This window comes from Halichoerus grypus, chromosome 2 (genome assembly GCF_964656455.1).
Source record: "Halichoerus grypus chromosome 2, mHalGry1.hap1.1, whole genome shotgun sequence".
NCBI lineage: Eukaryota > Metazoa > Chordata > Mammalia > Carnivora > Phocidae > Halichoerus > Halichoerus grypus.
In genome coordinates, this window is record NC_135713.1 from 152,841,776 (window position 1) to 152,863,532 (window position 21,757).

The 21,757-nt window shown below is 51.0% G+C and overlaps 2 protein-coding genes across 13 annotated transcripts in view; one reads left to right on the forward strand and one right to left on the reverse strand.

The window, feature by feature from the left end:
- Window positions 1–21,757, forward strand: part of NDEL1 (nudE neurodevelopment protein 1 like 1) — a 64,658-nt gene that overhangs the window by 16,130 nt on the left and 26,771 nt on the right. Inside the window, exons 7-10 of one of the 3 annotated variants that reach the window (XM_078067907.1) lie at window positions 2,889–2,980; window positions 6,307–6,458; window positions 9,354–9,388; window positions 12,569–13,802. In XM_078067907.1, coding sequence (XP_077924033.1) covers window positions 2,889–2,980; window positions 6,307–6,458; window positions 9,354–9,388; window positions 12,569–12,576 — 287 coding nt within the window. In that variant the 3' untranslated portion in view covers window positions 12,577–13,802. Of the gene's footprint in view, window positions 1–2,888; window positions 2,981–6,306; window positions 6,459–9,353; window positions 9,389–12,568; window positions 13,803–21,757 lie in introns of those variants that run through there. The other 2 variants (XM_036094504.2, XM_078067906.1) reach the window with 2 other exon arrangements.
- Window positions 19,623–21,757, reverse strand: part of MYH10 (myosin heavy chain 10) — a 121,481-nt gene continuing 119,346 nt past the window's right edge. For all 10 annotated transcript variants that reach the window (XM_036094491.2, XM_036094495.2, XM_036094497.2 and 7 more), the window contains one exon: window positions 19,623–21,125. In XM_036094491.2, the coding sequence (XP_035950384.2) occupies window positions 20,981–21,125 (145 nt within the window). In that variant the 3' untranslated portion in view covers window positions 19,623–20,980. The remainder of the gene's footprint in view (window positions 21,126–21,757) is intronic.

The window sequence follows — 21,757 nt, forward strand, 5'->3', positions numbered from 1 at the left end:
GACTCCCACTCCTCCATACTTTTTTCTTCCCAAAACGAAGCTCCTTCTTCCCCTCTCTTTTTTAAATAAAGGGTTTTATCTTCCAGAGTGGTAGGAGAAGGTTTCTCTCTGGGCAGTTAGTGATGTAAGCACTCTGTGCCTACGCCCCCCAGTCCCGTAGCCACTAGCCACATATGACTGTTTACATCTTTATTAATGTAAGTGAGTTAAAACTTAAAATTCAGTTTCTCAGTCGTATTAGCCGCATTTCAGGTGCTCAGTAGCCCTTGAATAGATAACTCATCCTTTGCCTAGTTATAAGGTGAAGTTTGGTAAGAGGTATGAAAATGCTGTATAGTGATAGGTGGTGTTCTTTGTCCTCGTGCTGAGTTTGCTGCTGACGACCTAGGGCAGGCCAGGGTACAGGTGATAGCAGTCATCAGGAACCCTCACTGCCCACGTTTTAGAATGGCTACTTGGGCATTTGAGGATCGCAGAATTACCAACATTTGAGAATTGACAAAGGTTTGCTTTTAGGTACTAATTAGAATTCTGCAGTTAAGTTCTGAAACTTTGTGAGTTGAGCATGAATCAGAATATAGTCTGGAGCTTCAGTCGAGGTTAATACCCAGGGAGGTGCACATCCTGTAATAGCTCATTAGAGTTTTAACTCGGACTTGGCTGCAGCGAGCTGGGCGAGTTCAGTGGGACGCAGAGCTTGCTTACTCTGGCACAGGATTAAGACATGTCAACTCCAAGGCAGGAATATTTGTCCAGGTGGACAGTGTTTAGACTGGAACTGATGGCATGAACTTTCACTAACCTGAAAGCTGCTACGCACTGGTTCACAGCAGTTGTGTGACAAAGAAGTCCGTACAGACCTAACGAGAAGCAGGAGATGAGAGATCAGTGCAAGATTGAAGGGCTGAGCTCTGTGAAGTGGTTTGTCTTTAATTGCATTTTATTGGTAACAGCGCCTGTTTCCAAAAAGCATTTAAGACAACTCACCATTAAAGCACAGATTTCATAATTTGAGAGGAATAGGGAAAAATGAGATCTGGAAATCCCTGCCGAGAAAAGTACAGCAGTTTATTTATATCCTGTCGAGCGCTTGTTCTATGCCACGCATTATTCTAGATGCCGGGAGTCTCCTGGTGAATAAGGCGAAGTCCCTCCCTTCAGTGAGATGATATTCTGGAGGCCAAGGACAGTCTGAACAGCACCAGCAACAAAGCATTTATATACTGATTAGCACTCTGTAGAAAGCTGCTAAAAGAGTAACAGCTAACATTTATTGAGTACTTACTATGTGCTAGGTATTTAAAAAGTGTATTAACTAATTTAAACTTCACAACGGACTTTAAAAGTGAGGTTATCAGCCCTCTTCTACATACAGGCCGCTTACTAAAGCTCACACAGTTACTAAATGGATTTGCCTCTCGCAGTTTAGCTCAAGAGCTCTTAACCATCATGTATATTATCTCAAAAATTGAAAAAATGTGCATGACTGAAAACCTTTGCTGAGGGGCGTGCAAGATGATGTGAATATCACGCTGGATAACCCTGATTGTGAATGGGAAGCCTGGTGCAGTAGCCACTGTCCCCAAATCAGTCAGCAATTTAAATTTCTAATAAAAATCAAAACAGGGTTTTTTAAGTTGGCAAGTTTTAAAGTTACTCCGAAGAGTAAATGTGCCAAGAAAAGCTTGAATTAGGTTAATAACAAGAAGCTTTCTCCTTCAGGATACCACAGTGTATTTTAACATTGTAATAATGAGGGCGCCTGGGTGGCTCAGTCATGAAGCATCTCCCTTTGGCTCAGGTCATGATCCCGGGGTCCTGGGATCGAGCCCCGCGTCGGGCTCCCTGCTCAGCGGGGAGTCGGCTTCTCCCTCTCCTGCTCCCCTTGCTTGTGTTCCCTCTCTCGCTGTGTCTCTCTCTCTCAAATAAATAAATAAAAAATCTTAAAAAACAAAACAAAAACAAAAAACACTGTAATAATGAAAGCAGAATATTTCTGGTGGAACAGACTAATAAATTTAAGGGAACTAAAATATATAGGAAATTCAGTATATGTAAAGTGCCATTTCAGATGAGATGAGTCTTCATGACATGGTATTAGTACAATTGGCTATCCATTTGGATGAAAAAAATTTAGATATTTGATGAATTAAATGATCTAAATGTAAAAAAAAAATTTAGGAAAACATTAGGAGGAAATAAGAGCAACATTTTATAATATTGAGGTGAGGAAGCCAGAACCTCCCCCACCAAAACAGAAAGTTTGAAAGATAAATGTCACACTGAGAAATACAAGATCTAGGAGAGAAAGGGTGAATATCTGTAGTGTTTAGTGCCCTTACCCATTGATTAAAGGAAAGACAACCCAGTAGACAAAGTGCAGAGGATAAACATGATTTCCAGAAGAAGAGATTCAAATGTCTAGTTATTAAGGAAACAAAAGAGAAAACAAAATGACTATCAAATTGACCAAAAAAAAAAAAAGATGACGTCTACTATTATAGAGGGCACAGCCATACGGATTGCTGACATGAGCTCAGGCTCATCAGAGAGCGTTTTGGCAGGCTCTCTTAAAGGTGGGAAAAGGGACGTATCCTCTGATCCAGCAGTTCTATTTTTAGGAATCTTCTCTGGAAATACTTGTCTAGATGTTTTAAGGATATGTGTCCTTTTAGCATTGCTCATGATGTAAAATTATATACAGTCTCAGTATCCATCAGTTGAAGGAGACAGTTCAACATATTTATGGCGTCTCCACTTTATAGCTTACGTTCCTAGTTTAGAATACTGTATCGATTTGTCATTGAGTGTATCCTGCTCAGTGACACCCGACAACAAAAGGGAAAGACACCTGCAAGTGTAATCACTCACCTTTTCTTTCTCTCCAGCTATACCAAACGGTTTTGGTGCCAGTCCACTAACTCCTTCTGCTAGGATATCAGCACTCAACATCGTGGGGGATCTCTTACGGAAAGTAGGGGTAAGTATTCAATTATTTAGCCCTAGGTACGTCACCTGCCACGGTGTTGAATTCTGCATTTGGAGCGAGGGAGGGAGAAGGGGCTCCTTCCTGTGGTAAAGGCTGTGATGAGGCAGAGAAGCAGGACCATCCAGTGATCGGCCGAGACTGCTCCAGATAAACACGCCGGGGCTCGGGCTCTCTGGGGCCTCTGCAGGAGGCCCTGTGCATTGCGCTCTTGAGATCCCCCTGGGTTTGCTTCGGTTTCTCCTTGGCCGCTTCTGCATCATGACTCCTCCGTCTTTTCCTAAGATAACTGTTCTCCGGCCTGCTGTGTGTTTTATACCACTCTTGGATCCTGTTCTTGCCGCAGTCCGCCCTCCCTGTGGCCTCCCTCTAAGCTTTCTCCCCGGAGGACTGCAGCACTGGCCGTCGGGCAGGACTTTATGCTCTTAGTCCACGCCCGTCTCCCTGCTCTTGGCCACTTCAGCTTCTGTGCTGTCTCCTTGGCTCTAACCTTGGCTTCCAGAACAGTTGGGCTTTTGAAATATTACACTTGTTTTTCTGCTTAGTCAGTTTTTTGCTTGAATACACCTACTCTTTGACCTTATCAACAGTAGGACTCTTCGGGTGAAATGAGTGAAAGCCATCTCTTGCTTTCCTTTCTTTCCTGCTCATTGGTGATCCCACAGATGGCTTCCTCTGTCAGTGCTGACTCATGGTGTTTTTGGCCGTGGAGGAGACCTGCAGTCGGGATCAGTCCAGCAGTCGGAGCTCCCCTTCTCTGAATCTGGATCGCAGGAAACAGATAACTGTGTGGATTTATGCCACTGTGAAGTTAGCATCTCGTGCGTGGGTTCCCTTTCCTGTTTCCCTGGGCAACTTTTATCTCTTTTCAGTAATCTACCCCTGAAACTGCCCGCTGTCCACCACCCCTTCACTTACTTGTTTGTGAGAGACATTTTCTGACAAAAGCAGAAATTGCAGTATACTTTACATAATGAAGAAATGGGAGGCCTTTTCTGGCTTACAAAATTCCTTTCTGACCATCAGATTAATTCCAAGTGTGCGTTTTAACATTGCTATAAAAAGCAACATGCACAAATTATTTCACACAGTCCATAGAGTAATTTTCACTCCTAACATAACCATTTTTTAAAATCCTGTTTGTTGTAAGAGTTGTGGTATTTGGCTCCATAACTCAAAATACCGTGCTTATTTTTTGATGTCTTGACTTACCAACTTTAAGCAAAAAGATGAGGAATTTAACTCCCACCTCCCACTTTTTAATTTTTTGTTCTTTTGGTAATTTTCAAACTTGAAATGGCATGCTTAAACCTCTGTTTCTGAATTTATTAGACTCTATCTCAGCTCCCTGTTGTATGTGTGTGTCTTTCTCTCTGTCCCATCTTGAACTCTCCACTAGTTGGTTCTGAAAATTGAAAACTAGCAGCTTCTACAGTTTTCTGCCCATGTGTGGATTGTAGGCTGCAAAATCATAGAGGAGGAGCTGGGCTCCTGGGTCGTTTTATCTCTGCCACACAACAGATGTTTCAGGCCTTTTTTTTTAATCATTTACTCAATCATACCAAGTGTTTTCATTTTTGTATTGGAGCTGACTTGCATGCTTTTTCTTTTCTCTGGCGTTGTTACTTACCTTCTTTTTCTTGTGGGTAGAAGAAACCTGTCCTTTCTTGGCTACGTCTCGTGTCTATAGCTTCTTATTTGGCGCCCTCTGTGCCGGCGTTCTGAGGGGCACTGTCCCATTTCTCTTCCTGGGTTACCTCTGCCTGGGCTTCCCATGCGCAGCTTTCTCTGATCCTTGTTTAGCTTATGATGTTACGTAATTTATTCAGAAATGGTGCAGAAAGGTGACCTTGGGAGCCCTCGTACGATTTATCCATCTGGCTGACCGTCCGCCTTCCGAGATGTCATCGGGTCTGCGGTTATCTGCCAGCCCCCGTGTGCTCTTCGGAGTGTTTCCCTTTCTACTTCTTTGTCCTCCTTTGTCCACGGACTTGAACTGGAGGCTCCAGCCCCACCCCTGCATCCTCTTCCACTGAGAAATAAGGCCATCTGATTTCCACTTGTTTGTTCTCCTCTCTGACTTCTATTATTACTCTCCTGATATTACCTCTGTTTGTAACCATTCTTCCTCTTTATCTCAGTGGTCCAAGGATCATGTTCCTGCCCACAGCTTATTTTGTCCCTCTGTGCCTTGGGTCCCATCCCATCCCAGCCCTCTTGTCGATGTCTCCTGTATTTTCAGCCTTTTACTGTATTTTAGTGTTTATACGTAATCTTTATGGATTACACATTAGGTATTATACATATATGTCATATGTAATATTTGTGTATTACATACTATACCATTTTTTAATCTTAAAAAGTAAAAGCAACTACTCTTTTACCCTACATCTGTGTTTAGCTGTCATCCTCTTTCTCTCTTCCCTTCACAGCAAGCTTTCCGAAAGCCTGTCTCCATTTATTGTTAGCCTTTTTTCCTGTGTACCCGCTCCGCAGACATCCTGGTCTGGACTCTGTTCCTTGCTTACTCCACCAGAATTGCTTGTCGATGAGCTCAGCACTGTCAAACCCAATGGATGCTGTTCTGCCCTACTTTTACTTGGAACATTCAACACTGACTTTTTTTTTAATGCTCTCTTTCTTTTGCTTCTCTGATGTGGTGTCAGGTCCGCTTCCCGCCTTCCTGCCCATTCCTCTTTGTCATCTTGTTGGGTCTTCGTCTGCCCCACCCTTCCAGGGTTGATTTTATTCAGAATTCTGTCCCTGAATTCCTGATCTTCTCATTTACAGCCCTGACTTTGTCTGCTACCTGGTGTGAAATCTGCGGAGTCCTCATTTCTAGACCACTCTCTTCTCCGGTGTGGGACCCAGTGCTTGCCCTTGTGTGTCTGTCCCACCAAGGCCTCCGGCAGCTTGTGCCTGCTCTGTGATCACGCTCAGCAAGTGTTTGAATGAATGAATGTCTTGAATAAGGGAATTAATGGCTCTCTAATAGTCCCCAACCCAGAAAGGAACATGGATAGGGTCAAGAGACCTGGGATCTGTCTACTTGTGCCACATTTTTCTTAGTTGTAAGATCAGGATTATGTCTGTATTCATCCGTAATACTGAGAGGAATAAGTACATTATCCTGAGGTCATTAGGAGTCAGCATAAACATTCCCTCTTTCTATCAGAGAGGTGATTGTTTGTGGCTTGAATGGCTACCATTATCAACAGAGAGAGTGTAATTTTAGTCTTGAAATAGAAATGGTTTGAAATGCAGATTTTTATGTACAGCTACTGTTTTGACAACCAAATCATTCCTCCTTCTTTCTGTAGGCTTTAGAATCCAAATTAGCAGCTTGCAGGAATTTTGCAAAGGACCAAGCATCACGAAAATCCTATATTTCAGGGAATGTTAACTGTGGGGTGATGAATAACAACGGCACAAAGTTCTCTCGATCAGGACATACGTCTTTCTTTGACAAAGGGTAAGTCTTGGACAATTTAAAATGCTTTTTTTTTTTTTGAGTACTAAAGTCACACATTATTAAGTGAGCTTATTGAACTTTGAAAAGGTAAACTCAGTTTGATAAACCTACCTGAAGCGGTATCATTCAGGTCTTAGGGGACATAAATCTGTTGTCGTCTTTTGGTCCCCATGGAGTCTGTTGCCCGGAGAACTCTTGATGCTTCTGTCTTGGGAAGCAGTGCTAGGCTCTGGGAATTAAAGACGACTGTGATAATAGTCCTTGTTCTCAAGGCGCTTAAAGGCTAGTGAAAGACTTTCTTGGCCAATATTTGGTAAGGGTAGAATCATGTGTGATCATGTATGTGCAGACTCTGCAAGAAACCTGTTGTCTGAAGATTTTAGAAAAATAGGAAACCGCTGGATCAGATACAGTTTAGGGGACACAGGTTTTGTATGATGTGAAGATGTTTTTTGGGCAGTTGACAGTGTAAAAAAAAGTGGCATAAGATTGAAGTAATGGTACGTCCTTAATGCGAAAAAATTTCAGTTGGTGCAGCGGTGTATAAGTAAAGAGTAGATGTTTTCTGTTTTCATACTCTCTTTGCATCCTTACACTTACTCTCTTAGGCAGGTAAAATCATATTTTTATGCATCTGCTATACATATTTTTAAAAAAATTTATGGGATTAGACTTGGTTTAGGCTCTGCAACCCCCACCCCCTTCGTGACTTGTATCGCCAGGATCTTTCCCTGTCAGTGCATATTGTTCTTCCTCAGGTAAAAAACACCACCACTGTGTGGTTATACTTTGACTGGATGTGCCTTCACTGAGCTAACGACCAGTCAGGACCTGTGGTCTGGCTACGCTGACTAGATGCCCTAAGGTGGCCGTTCTTGGGACAGCATCGAGGCACCATGCTCCCTTGCCCCGTCTCTGTTTCGAGTTGTAGAACCTGTTCTTGTTCTGTGAAAACAGTACACATACAAGTCTAGAGATGTTCACAGTTTCTTAAAGGAGCTTATATTTTCTGCTTTCCTCAGTAACCGCGGCACATTTCAGGAGGACTTGACTTGGCACACAGTCCACTCTGAAAAGCTTCTTTTTGTCCACCCAACTTGTGGAGTAGAGTGTTCTGGTTTCTCTCTCTCCCTTAGGGGACTTCTACCCTGAAGGGCACATATTTCATTAAGGAGCACGTTCTAAAGTAGCAATATATAAAGCAGAACTTCATTCTAACCACGGGTGTTCCTCAGGGGGGAGTAAGTATAAAATTAATTTTCCTCAGATTTAGGAGTTTCAGGCAACCTTGAGGAGTACCCATTTTTATACTATAATGGTAAGTGGAATAAATAGATATTTCACATTAAAGTTGCCATTTCTCCCGAATAATCCAGGGAAAGTTGAGGGGTAGTCTTCACGAGTGTTGAAAACAGAACCTAATTATTTTGTCCAACTTGTAATTTTTGCAGTGTGTAATTAACCTCCAGTAGAGCAGTTATGGGTCTTTATCTGGAATCCTGTTTCTTGCCTCAGACGCCCTGTGACGTGAGAACGAGCAGGAACCAGAAACGGGTGGGTTGGGGCGATGCCTCTTACGCAGGGAGTCCTCAGGACAGTCACGATGAGGGAGGGGTCGCTGTCCGTGCAAGCTCGCTGCGCCTGGCTTCCAGTGGCCCTGATGCACGGCACCAGGGTGCTGCTTGCCCGAGATAGACCCCGTCTCAGGGAGCTGCAGGGGGTTCAGAGTCAGCCGGAGCCAGGAGCTTTGGGCTCCGTCACGGAGCCCCTGTCCCCTGAGGAACATTCTGGATGCACGTGCAGGCTTTGTTAACTGAACCTGGAGATAGGCTTCTCGAAAGACACACTTACAGATATGATGCCTGGCTTTGCTCTACGTAGGACAGATTTTTAAATGTACTGTTTCTGTTAAGGATTAAGTATGCTTTTGTGGGCCGGCTTCAGGTGTTTAGTTTATATGCTAAACGGATTGTACGTCCACACTCCAGTATTAACCTGCTTCTTGAACCACACGTGTCTAGTGGCCGTGTTCCTGAAGCTGACTCACACTGTGGTTTTGCTCCTTGCTGCTTTGCTTTGATTCTGCCTTCCTTCTGGCCTTTCTTCCTGCGGGCCTGCTGACTAGATAGGGTCATGATGGTGTGTACCCGCCGTGACGGGACGGGCGGAAGCGTCTCAACCCCAGCTCCCTTGTGGAGTCTGGCAGGTAAAAATACCACTTCTTACAGAAGCGTCCAAGTGTGTAGCTTGGAGTTGTAGCAGGAGAGAAAACTCCGTTTTAAAAAACCTTCGGCTCGAACTTGCCTGCCCTGCCCCCCACTCCCAAGGAGAGTGTCTGTGGCACTGTCCCTGCGTTCTCCCCAGCACTCCCAGAGACCGTGCGGGGGGGTCAGCGGAGGAGGTGCGCGTGCGCGCAGACGCGCTCGGCCCCCCTGCCCTGCCCCTCCCGCGAGGGCCTGCGATGCCCTGAGGCCTGACCACAGGAAACCAGATGCTGCACCTTCTCCGCGTGTGGTCCGAAAATATTCTGTAAGTTCTGGTGGTTTGACGGCTTCCTGGAAACAGGGTTTCATCTAGTCTGTGATGGCTTCTGCCAGGTTCTAGAATGGGGCTCGCTGGACCTCCTTCCTAGCGTCGCTCTGTGTTCTCCAACTGCTGACAGCCCTTCGTGTTCCTCATCTGAACCTCAAGTGTAGTACGGTCACTTGACTTCTCTCAAAAACTGCCCGTTTTCGCCATCGTTTTCATTCAGCCTCTTAAGTATCACTTACCTGATTTTGTAAGCCAGTGTGATCTCGTTTGGGCTGTGTGTAGGCGGGCGTAGGCCAGTTTTAGGGCACGCTGTGAAAATAGTACTTGTATTACTGTTTAATGTTTTTTCCTTTTTTTTACTAGGCAAGAAAAAGTCATATTTCCCACGTTGTTCATGGGTAACTGAATTTGTTTGCTGTGCTCTTTTTCCTTCTTTCTCCATCTTGCTGTGTGGTGGAAGACACACTAACAAGCTGGTTTTACTAACTGCATGGGGCTGACTCCGCTTTAACCAACTTACGGCCCGTGAGTGAGCTCTCAAGTCCCGGTCTGACCCAACCCCACGTCGTGACTCCGGGTTCGGCTGCGCAGAACAGAAGGCACTCGTGGTCGTGGTCCCGGGGCAGTGGTGGCCAGCGGGCCTGGTGGCGCTCCTGGCGTGGGCTCGGCGCCGTGGCGGTGACGCTGCCTCGAGTCTGGACGTGGGGGTCGCGCGTCGCTCTCAGGCCCCAGGATCACATTTGACTTGAGTTCATGGGAGACCGAAGTTCTTCCTTGCCCAGAGCCTTCTGTTTTCTCGAGGCAGGTCCAGTGGTGACGGAGCCTTGCTGCCTGGGGCTCTCCCCGCTCCGCTCGCTCTTGGACTCCCCGCGTCCAGCGGGGGGGTAGACGGAGGTGTGTGCGTGTGAGAGAGACCGAGGTCGGCCTCGCAGGAGCGCACGTTTCCGTCTGAGCATCGCTCCTCAGTGTCGCCAGGCTGGCGGAGCGAGTGCGTGTGCGCTCCCGCGTCAGCTCCGGCCTCCTCCCGTGCTGCCCCCGGCTGCCGGGCCGGGGTGGGTCTGCGAGCTCTGCTCTGTCCTGCTCGCCAGCTCTGCCCCTCTCTCCACTTCTTCTGTTGCTGTTTTACAGCTGACCGGAGGCCTTGTGCTTAGCTAGACTCGCTGTTTTTCAGACTCTTGAGCTAGATTTTGGTGGTAAGACCATGATGTTTCTGGAACGTTTTTTGTATAGATGATTCCCAGGTCTGTGTCTCTCTCCCTGTGCGTTCCCTCTCCATTCAGTCCTGTGTTGCCCACTGGCACATTTCCCTGCGGCTCTTTTGCTGCTGCCCTCCGAAGCCCAAGGGGTGAGTATGGAGGCCTCGCTCCTCTTGGAACCCCTCCCCCATCGCACAGATTCCCGGTCGCAGGAAGGGACCTCACCGGACCCCCCCCCCCCCCCATAGGGTCAGCTTTCTTCTCCCTCTGGCCTTTTACTTCTCACTCCTCACCTCAGAAGACAGGTGCTAGGTGCGAGCCTGGCAGGCTATGCTCTCTCTGCTGCATCCAGCGATCACATCAAGAATTCTCATTTCCATCTGCACAGGGAAATTGCCTGTCGAGTTTCTTGTCCTCCTTTTCTCTGCTGGTTGGCACTGCTTATTTTTCCCATTAGAGCTGAGCCGTGTCGGGAGCATGGGAGTTGCTACTCACCGAGGGCTGTCAGGTGTCCGTCGGCCAGGAGGAGCCTGGGAAGGGAGAATGTGGCCTGGGCGCCCATTGACACGTTCAGGGGGTGAGCTCAGGCTGGACTTAGCTTGCTTTGGTTTCTTCAGCAGCAGAACAATAGGGATGAGCTTGCTGTTTTGTTAAGGTCCGTCTGGCTTGAGACTGCAGGAATCCCAGCCCTAAAACCTGCGTGTGGGGCCATTCTTGTGGGGCTTTCGCATGCCCCTGGGGGACAGGTGCCGGGTTCTTCTTGGCGCCCAGTGGGGCTTGCCCTGCCGGCCGCCGTGCTCCGAGAGGCCAGAGTGGGACGTTGGCATATTTGAAGCTGAGGCCGTGTGTGAGGCCCTCCTGGTGCTCGCTGAGAGGTTCTGGGACTAGCCAGACACATGGCAGATGGGCTGATGCTGTGAAGGCTGCAGGGGCATGCGGGGCGTGGGCCCGGCCCCGAGAAGAGGCACAAGCACGGGAAGCCATGGGAGGATGCGGATGGGTGAGTGAAAGGCCCAGGAAGAAAAGGGAAGGTCCTGGGTGCACACCGCTGAGGGAGGAAGCCGTGCAGCAGGGATCAGTTAGTTCCTAGGGCTCTCCTGTTGCTCTTGGCCTGTGTGTGGGTGGCTTGCTTTCAAACGCAGCTTCTGCATTGGGAGGTTAACTCTGTCTTCAAAGTAGTCCGGGGTCGTCCGCGAGTGTCTGCATGCATTTCTCAGAGGTTACACTCACTTGCTCAGTGTATGAAACAACTGTCTTCGTAGGGAGTGTGTGTCTGCCCTGCTCCCCTCCTCCTTTTTTTAAGAGAACCTCTCTCGAGCCTGTACTCAAGTCCCTGCTGATGAGCAGGTGGGGGGACAGCGATGGCACGGGTGGTGCATGCAGCCCCCACAGTTGGCCGCACCTCCCAAATTGCTAGCAGGACAGATCTTCCTGCGAAGGGTTTCCGTGTGGAAGGGCTGGAATGGCTTCCTGAGAGAGGTTCCAAGACTTGCGCCCCTTCCCTCTGCTTCTGGTGGCTGTGCGGCCCGGTGGGCGGGGCCGGGGCGGGGGCGGGGCGGGGGCGGGGCTGGGGCTCTGCATCCCAGCGCCTGGGGGCGGGGCGGGGCGGGCGGGGCACTCCCGCGTCCACAGACGTGCCTGCCCATATTGCCAAACAGTTGAACAGAGTTATTTTTCTCCCCTTTATTAAGTTATGTACATTGTAGGAGATTTGAAAAACAAAAAAGTGGAAAGTAGTAAACAAAATTACCCACTACCCAGATGGAGGAAAAGTAACCATTGTTAAATTTTCTTTCTATAACATAGATGATTTTATATACATATATGTGTGGGTGTGTGTAGCCCCCCACATTCTAGATTTAGCTACATAGAAGTAAGGTCCATATAAGAGGTTGGAGTTTAGAATCTGGAATGTTACCACGTACTTTTTTTTTACTTCACATCATTGAACATACACAATTTGGTGACCTGCTGCTTTTTGGACCTAGCATTAATGACATTCTGAGTATTTTCCCATGCCATTAAAGAACTCTGTGGAATGTGTTTTTAATGGCCGTGCAATACTCATCATTTAGTTGTACCATTATTTACTTAGCTAGTTCCCTACGGGCAGACGTTTAGACCAGGGCCATGGTGCAGTGGCCGGCAGGACAAAGTTGTCGACAAGGGGGCACGTGAGCGCGTTGCTCTCCGTCCTCCGAACTCTCGGTCTCTGACCAGCTGAGGCTTTCCAGGCCACTCTCCCTGGGGCCGCTCTGATCCCACCCTGGGCAGGGAGAGGGGTAGTTATAGAGAGCAAGTGCTTTTGTTGTGTGTCGAGTGATTTTAAATGACCGTCTCTCTCTCTCTTTTCTCCCCTCTCTGCTCTGGTCACCCCCACAGGGCAGTAAACGGCTTTGACCCAGCGCCGCCACCTCCTGGTCTGGGCTCCTCGCGCCCGTCGTCAGCACCGGGTATGCTGCCCCTCAGTGTGTGAGTGCCCGGCCTCCGGGGGGGGCTCCTGCCCTCCTCCAGCAGCCCAGGACACCCAAGCCTCACCCCTCGGTGCCTGGGCCCAGCCTGGGCCCCCGTGTCTGCCTCCCCGTGGCCGGCAGAGGGCAGGCTGCATGCGGGTGGCGGCTGCCGGGCCCGCCCCGCCCCAGGACTCTGCGCGGTATCAATGCTGGCTGTTTTCTCTTCTCGCCGTCGTGCCGTTGGTTTCACATGATTGCACTTTCGTGGGTCACAAGGTGATACGGACGTGTATTCCTTGGTCACTGGATGCAGAAGTCCCCATTCCTCACACCTGCCTCATAGCTCCCACCCTGCTGTACTGATAGGGTTTAGTTGTGTTTAAGACGTTGCAGACCTTCTAGAAGTTCTCCCCCAGATCAGGTCAACACGTGCCCTCCTCCTGAGCTCCCACCCAAGCATCTTCAGTGCTCACGATCATGTGTCCCCCAGCTCCACTCCCCACAGTTTGGCCTGTTGCTGGCACAGAGTCAGGAAGGTCACTGAATTAGGGAACGTTTTCTGCACCTTCTGATTTTACTTTAACAGTTATCATTCCATAGACTTGCCCCCCAGAGCAGCAGAATGCCCGTCTGAACCCGAGAGGGGAGGCTCCGGGCCGGGGCACACGCAGCCTGGTGCCTCTGTGCCGTACCCTTCTCCTCCACGTGGCTCCAGGTGGGGGGCGGGGGCAACCTCCTCGCCAGCTTTCTGGTCCTTCAGTTAAGTGACATCTTCCAGAGCGTTTTGTGTTCTCCGAGGGCCTGTCCAGTTGTGTTAGGAAGGGTCGGGTGGCCTGAGTCGGGGGCTGGCTCGTGCCGGCTCCTGGGAGGCAGACCGGCCGTACATGGTTGTCCCTGTGCATCCTTTGATTACTCTCATGCTGCATTTACTGTTTACATTTGTTTTATTGTACATAGGTTTGTAAACATTATTGCCTAAGATATTTGTATATAACTTGGGCTTTGTAGCTTTTATTTATTCAGAATTCATATGGCATGTTAACGACTGAGAGTGTCCTACTCTGGGCAGCCGAATAGGATCATCATGTGGTTAAAAGAGAAAAAAAATACTTCCCCTCAAAAAGTCTTTTAATGTGGAAACAATAAATTTCACAGAAAACAAAGGATCGAGGTTGCTTTATTGGGTTTCTGCCAGCCTGTGGGAGAAGACCGGCAGTTCCAAAGCCAGGTTCGGCGCTGTCGTTCATGCTCCGGCGCGGGAGAAGTGGGCAGACAGCGGCCACGGGCCGGGGCAAGGAAAAGCCCGGCGGCCTCTCGAGGAGGCGGCTAGTGCCCCGAGCGGGCGTTCTCGTGCTGATTCCTGGGGCTCGTTTCTGCTCGTAGCTGTGATGTCCAGCAGGGCCCCGTGGGGCAGTCTGGGAGGAGGGACCGGGCCGTTGAGGGAGGCCGAGTGCCAGGTTGTGGATCGAGGAGTGGGTTGTCCAGCTGTGCTACCTTTCATGACATGTGTCGTGTTTTGGGACTGGACGTTCCTGGGGTCTGGGCTTCTCTCCTCCTCCCTCAGGTTGGTGTTGGCAAGTGAGAGAAGGTACCGTTTGTTTGGGAGCAAAGACCCAGTGTGATGGGACGCGAGGAACGGGCAAACTGGGGGCCTGCACGAGTGTATCAGATTCCGCACTCTGCTCCTAATGAGGAGCATGAACGAAGAGAATGGTTTGTAGTTTTAAAACTAGAAGTCAATGAAAAGTGAATCAAATTTGTAAGCAAATGAGAAACAATGAGAGGATACATTTTCAGAATTTTCTTCTGTCCGTTAATACGCAGGCAGGAATATCTTCTGTTAGTTGTTCCCCGACATGTCGTGAGCTGGCTCCGAGAGAGACGCAGGGCTGTGTGTGTGCTGGGCCCGGTTGCCCGGCTGGCCGAGCAGCTGAAGAGAAAACTCGTCTCTTGTTGACGGGCAGCAACTCCCACTTCCTTTCCCCGACCATCCCTGGAGGGATTGGATTAGATCAGAGGTTTAGGTGCCCAGCAGACCTCTCTTGTTTATGCAGGAGCCTCAGATGTGTAACATGAAGTAGAGCTGCTCCAGTTAAAGCAAGGATGGGTTCTGGGGCCCTGAATCCTTGCCCCTGGCTCCGCGATGACTCCTCAGTTCCTTCCCAGCGGAGCGCCCCTGGGATCGTCTTATGGAGGCTGTGTATCAGCTGATGGCTGGGGCAGGGGCCCTGGCTGCAGGAGCCCGTGTGTCGTTCACCAGACGTCGCCGCCTCTTCGGGCCCAGGACAGCATGGCGTGGGCCAGGTCCCTGCAAGGGCAGTGGCATGCTGCAGGCTTATTCCCGGTCTCCTTTGGGAGGGGACCCCACAGGTTTGGGGGGGTTTTTATAGCTGCAGCGGCCCCTGGCATATGAGCCCCTGAGGAAGCTGGTTGACTTCCTGGTCTCATTTTCAGCATCCTGTTTGGATCATGTGGTTCAGGTTGCTACTTTGTACTTGCTCACAGAGCATCATGCCACCTGGTATGAAAGTCAGCACAGGCTGTTTGCCGGTCCAGCCCCCCGATCGCCTGTCAGCCTCCTGCCTCTGAGTGGGTTCTCCCCCCGCCGGCCCCTGACCCCAGGCTGCCCGATGCCCAGGTTAGCCCGGCTCTCGCTGAAACCTTCAGGGACATGCCCTCCCCTGAGCGGGGTCCCCGTCGTGCTCTCCCCTGCATGGAGGGGCTCCTCTTCCCGGTGCTGAGGGACCACTTATTGCCTCCCAAGTGTTTCCATCTTGTCCCCCTGCCCCCCCCACCCCCGCTCCCGAAACGTCTTTCCTGCATGAGGGTAGGAACCAGCGTGCCGCTTCCTTTCAGCCCAGAGTAGCCAGAACTCGTATCCCCTCAGCTCAGTTAAGAGCAGAAGCCAGAGGTGGGATGTTGAGTCTTCAAGGGAGGACGGGAGGACGGGATACAGGGGGCCCGAGAGCAGGAAGAGCCCGCTCACCCCAGTTTACAGAAGGGAAGGCAGGCCCAGAGTTTAAGCGCCTGGCCTGAGCTCACCCAGCGAGTTCACAGAAAAGCCAGGATCGGAAACAAGCTCGGGGTTTTTTTTCTGCTTTATGCTCCATTTTTCCAAACCTGACTGTTTTCTGCCTCAGGAGGTGAGCTGGTTTCAGACCCTTGGAAATGATGAGCTGCGGGGGCTGGCGCAAGTCTATAGGAGGAGGGACAGACTTCCTCCACCTTTGCCTCCCAGCCTTGACTCTGCTGCTCTCAGCTGTCCCTGAGGCGCCCTTAGCCTCTCCTGAGAGCCCAGGTGGAAACTGGTGCCCCCGGGGAAGGGGGGGTGCCCTGGGGCGGAGCCGCATCTGCCCTGCCTGCTGGGCCAGAAACGGGGATGGGCCCAGGAAGATGCTCAGATAAGCCTTCTCCTCATTCCAGCTTCACTTCACCGCGGCTTCACCGCGCCTCTCCTGTCTGTATCTGCCCGAGTTTGAAGTGGATTGAGAAGGCTAGCTTCCCCTTACAGACGGAGGTGTGTTCCTGGAGTCTGTCCTTTATAAAAATGGGGGTCAGCGAGGAGGTATCTTTGTAAATCATTTTCCTGTGACTTAGGGCATCTTCTCTGAAAACTGGTCCCACGACTATTACAGATCCGATCTATGGGAATACAGTAGCCCTTTTTTTAATTTTAAGGAAGAGCAGTCATCTTGAGTGAATAACGTAGTGATTTCCTTGGTAAGATAGTGCAAAGAGGCAAATTTGAAAACAGAGCACAGCTTTTCGTGCTGGTGTTGGGGGACCACGTGAGGTTTGTGCTGTGTGCTTACGATTCGGAGCCAGGCTTCATCTGTCTGTCTGTCTGCGCCCATAGGAGTTATGTTAGGGTTTCCCGTCAGCTCTGAAGCCTTCCCCGAGGAAAACAAGATGCAAACTGAACCGAAATGTAACTTGCCTGTGTGTGGGGTGTTTTCTGAGACAGAAGCAAGTCTGCCGCCCCTGCCCTGCCTGGATCGCAGTTTGCAGGTGGGAGGCCTGGGAGGAGGGTGCTCACAGGCAGGCCTGGGCAGTAGCGCCGCCCCCCTTCCCCCCCGCCCGCTCCAGGCATGTGCTTGGATTAACGGTCAGGTGGGAGAGGTCTGAATGAGCTCAGAGCCCCACTGCACCCTGTAAGTAGATGATGGACTTAAGAAACACTGGTTTTTATTTCCAAATATAATGATTGCTTTAGCTGGAGGGGAGAAAAAAGCAAACTGCATTGCCACCTAAAATTTAGGGGAATAGGTACACTTTTACGTTACTGGTGTCACTAGATTATTCTCGGAGTCTTTGGTCAGTGTAACAGTGTGATAAGCTATGAAAACCCTTCTCTTTCTCCTTTTGGTAAAAATAGCCCATGGTAGTAAGAATAAATAATCTCGAGAGCAGTAACATAAACGTGTCACGGCCGGGGAATGCTCAGGGTGACTTCTCCACAGAGCCATCGTGGTGGAGGCGTGCAGACATGTGAATATACGGGAATGGAAGTGGCCAATGGGAAATAGTGGACACAGGTGAACGGCTTTATTAAAAAAAAAAAAATTAAGATGCAGATAGTTTGTGGGTTCTCTACATTTTTCTATAAAGTTGCCCAAATTCATTTTTTTCCCCCGAATTATTTTTTAAAATGGAAGTAATGAAACAGATTTCCTTTCGTTGTCCTAGTTGGCCCAAAGCCCTGGGCTGAGAGGTGCGGAGATTCGAGCCAGTAGCATAGAGCAGAGGCTCTCTGACCTGCTGGATGACCAGCGGTCACCCTTGAGGAGGTTAAAAAGCCAGGTTCCCCGGCCCGCCCCTCCGGTTCTGCCCCTGTACCGGCCTAGGGAGGCCAAATTTCAGAGACTCTCAGACCCAGCACTTCCAAGACACACCTTTGTGAACCATTAAGAAAAACGTGCCAGGGGCGCCTGGGTGGCTCAGTTGGTTAAGCGACTGCCTTCAGCTCAGGTCATGATCCTGGAGTCCCGGGATCGAATCCCGCATCGGGCTCCCTGCTCAGCGGGGAGCCTGCTTCTCCCTCTAACCCTCCCCCCTCTCGTGTACTCTCTCTCTCTCATTCATTCTCGCTCAAATAAATAAATCTTTAAAAAAAAACAAAAACAAAAAACGTGCCAGTCAGAACTACGGAGACGCTTATCGTTGAGACTTTTTATATTTATTGAAAGAGCTTTTTTAGACGTTAGACAGATTTCCCTATCACACTCCATAAATAAAGAGTAAAGCGTAAGAGAGATTCCTGCAACCTCGCACCGTGATTCGACGCTCTGACCGGTTTTGGCCCGGAGTTGTCTGTGTTTTCCCAAACTGTCTTCTGGGCTGTGGTGGGCGCTTGGGGGCGCAGCATTTCCGAAAAGCGTCTTCCACTGTCGGCTCCAGAAGTTTCTTCTAAGGTGCCGATACTCATTCTGTAGGATCTCATGTTGGGCGCTCTTGACCTTACGGGGGGGAGTCTGACCCATGTCACCGTTGCCCCTTCTGACGGCGACTGTGGGATGCATGAGATTTTACAGCTGTGCGAACACGGGCATTCCAGAACTGTGTGGGGTGCTGCTTGGAGGGCAGTAGTGTGTGGTGGGCCGTTTCCGTCAGACCCGGTGTGTCCTCGTCTGATAGCATCACAGGACATCAGTGCGTGCGGTTCCGTGCAGATGTCCGCCTCTCCACGTTCCTAAAGGCTCCGTCCTGTGGCCTCTTCCAGCTTGGCTTTTGGTTTGGGGGAGGTAGTTAGGTTCCACCCGGACAGGGCGTGCTGTTTCCTGGAGCACGGCAGCCATGAGCACTTTGCTTCCCTGGTCCCGACACGGACAACTGCGTCCTGCTGACACCGGCTTCGGGAGGAAGGGGCCGCAGGTGAGACCCAGAGCCAGAGAGCACAGACGCTGCGGCTAAGGTGGGGTTTCCAGGGATGGGGAAGATTGGTGACGGGGCTCTAGTCTTTCTGATGGTAGGGGTTCAGAAGGAGACCCTCAGTCAGCCCGGCTGGGAATGTGCGTTATTCCAGCTAAAGCAAATGAAGATCACCCCTGGGATGTCTGCGTTCGACAGGAAAGCGCCTGTGACGTGGCAGGGCGGACAGGGTGCGTGGTGTGGGCCGCGGGGGGAAAACCCCAGCGCAGCGTCGCCACGTCTCTACTTGATCTCAGCTGTCAGTGCCCGGCCGAGGGTTCATGGGCTGCCGTCCTTGGACGACAAAGCAGTGGTTTGTCGAGTGAAGGAAGGTTCCTTCTGGTCAGCGTCTTTGTGGAATCCAGAACTGCGACCAGCCCACGTAGCTTAGGTTTCTCCCAACGAGGCTGGCCTAGGACACTTGAGCTGTCGGGAAACCATGTGGATGGTCACACCAGTGAAACGAGCCAACGGGGAGGAATTCTTTTTTGAGAAAAGCTTCTGAATTCCAGATCCCTGGGTAACTTACTGAATGCCAGGGTGAGGCCACGTGAAACGCGATCCTGCACTTTTTTTGTCACGTCCCCGCCACGGCCAGGCAGAAGGAGCCTGGCCTGAGAATATCATGGAATATATGTATATATATTATATACATATATATATGAGATACGTATTATATACATATATATATGAGATATATATATATGTGTGTATCAATCCACATTCTCTATGGGATTGTGTATTTTTCTAGTGTTCGTTCCAGCCTATCCCCCCCACCCCCCGCCCCATCTACACGCTGAGGCCAGCGCGAGAGCAGGACTCAGAGCCAAGACCACCCAGAGAGCTAGCCCGTCAGCCGCCGGTTTCTGGGAGCACAGCGCCCTCCAAAACCGTGGGCCTCGCTGGCTGCATTTTCGGTCTGGGGGCTTCCCAGCCTCCAACCAGACCACAGGTGGGAACATCGAGAACAGAAGGTGAGAAGACAGATTCCATGTTCACGTGATTATTCTTGTTTATTGAGGTCTGTTTATGCTCAACGGGTGCTTTTTCCTCCAAGTAACCAGAGCAGGCGTAAATATCTATAATGAATAAATTTATTGTCTTACAAAAATCATTGTCTAGAAATATGGGAATACAAGAAAAAAGGTATTTGCAGTCAGGTGTCTGGTGGTCAACAGCCAGTGCAGTTCATCAAGGGGGAAAACCCAAAGATTCCAAACCCACATGACAGGTTCTTCCTAACAGATGTTAAAGCTTTTAACCCAAAAGGTTTGTGTTTTCAAGCACGTTGCCGAGGATCAAGGATTTATAATTAACACTGATTCGTTGTCACTGAATGTTTATAATACCACTTCGACTAGAGAGGTACATGATAAGCACAGTCAGAACTCGTACATGACATTGTTACAGAGGCAGATCGTGGATGGAACGTTCTTAGTACTGCCGTGTCTAAGGCACTTTCTGTCAAGTCAGTTTGCTTAACTATCAACCGAAAACAGAATGCTAGGTGTTCACTGTAACACTGTCCGAGGGCAAGGAAGGAGAAAGGAACAAGGACTCCCGTCCACTGGCATGTCAACATTCAGGCAGATGACATCGGTTCCGGAGGCTCCGTCAGCCTCCCGGACCACCTGGGAATAAGTCTGGGACACAAAACCGAGATTGCCATTTTGGGCTCAAAGCGGTGGCTGAATTTGCAAGGTCAGTGTGCGAGCCTGGCTGGAGACGGAGGGCTCCCTGTGGACCCCCCCGAGGGTCAGCCAAGCCAGAGGGCACGGGGCCCGCGGGACGGCGGTGGCCTCACGGGGCCACCGTCCCTTCTGTGCACAGACCGGCCCTGGCCGAGGACACCACCAGCTCAAGGGAGAGGGGCAGGGCGACCCCAAAGGGACACGGCTTCCCTCCGGTGCCGCCCACCCCTAATCTTGCCACAGCCCCGTTCACAGTTTGCTCACTGAAGGAGTGTTGATCGTTCTGGGAGGAAATACGGGGAGGTGCAAGTGCAGTCGAGGGTCCACAATGTCGGTGTGGCTGAGGCGGCGGGGGCCACACGGACGCAGAACGGGGTGACCTGTCTGCAGAGAGAGCATGCAGAGCGACGGGGCGGCCACCGCAGTAACCCAGCCACTGGCCGCTGGTCTGAGAAATGGTCCTCTGCTTACCGTGAATCAGAAAATGGTCTCTCGGTGAATATACGCAAAAGAGATGCAATGAGGAGACTCTGTGTAGTAGGCGTGGGTCTCGTGTGTGTATATATAGAAAAAGGGGAAGCGGTTGTACTTGAACGTGAAGCGGGATACAGTACGGGCGGCCGGAGAGCCTTAAGACACGGCTGATCTCTCAGTAAGGAGTCCCGGCGCGGGCCGACTTCCCCAGACGAGGGGCCGGGGTCCTGCATGTCCCGCTGTACCGCCCCCGCGGGCTTCCCGGGGCTCTACTCGGCCGGGGGCGGCTGCGTCTCGTTGACGTCGCTGGTCTTGCTCTCCGTGTCGTCGTCGGACAGCTCCAAGGAGGCCCCCTCGATGTGCAGTTGGCGGCGGCCAGACCGGCTGGACGAGAAGCTGATGGGGCCGCCTCGCCTGGGGAGAAGGGAGAAGGGAGAGCCGACGCGCAGGGGTGAAGCCAGGAACGCGCGGCGCTCCAGCTGTTCAGCCGCCTGAGGCCTCCCCCTCGCACCCCTTTCGCAGGGCACGGCCGGGGGCGCGGGGGTGGGCACGATCCGGAGAGGCTCTGTGCTTTGTGCCCCTGTCCTCCAGCCCTGCCTGGCCGGCACCCGGCGGACCCCGAGCCCGAGGCTCTCAGAGGGCCGTTGCCACAGGAACGGGCAGGGAGCTGGACGGAGGGGCAGCTGGTCCTTAGGGGGGCTCTGCGGGCCACATACGGTCTCTGTCGCACATCCCCGGTGTGGCTCTTTTACAGCCCTTCATAAACGTAAAACCGGTCCGTAGCTCCCCGTACAGAGAGGGCACGGGCGGTGTGGCCAGCCCTTCGCTGATGCCCCTGCTAACCTGCTCCCGGCAGACAGTTTAGCCTCCCCTCCCAGACCCGGTGTGCGGACGGGGGCGGGTGCAGGGCTGAAGGCACCGGGGCCCGCGAGGAACTCCTGCCCTGCTTTTCGCGGACGTCTGGACAGGGACAGCCACCTGCCTGGCCGTGGATCCGTGTAGCCCGCTAGCGAGCGGCCCGCTCCTCCGCCGTCCCGCTAAGGACT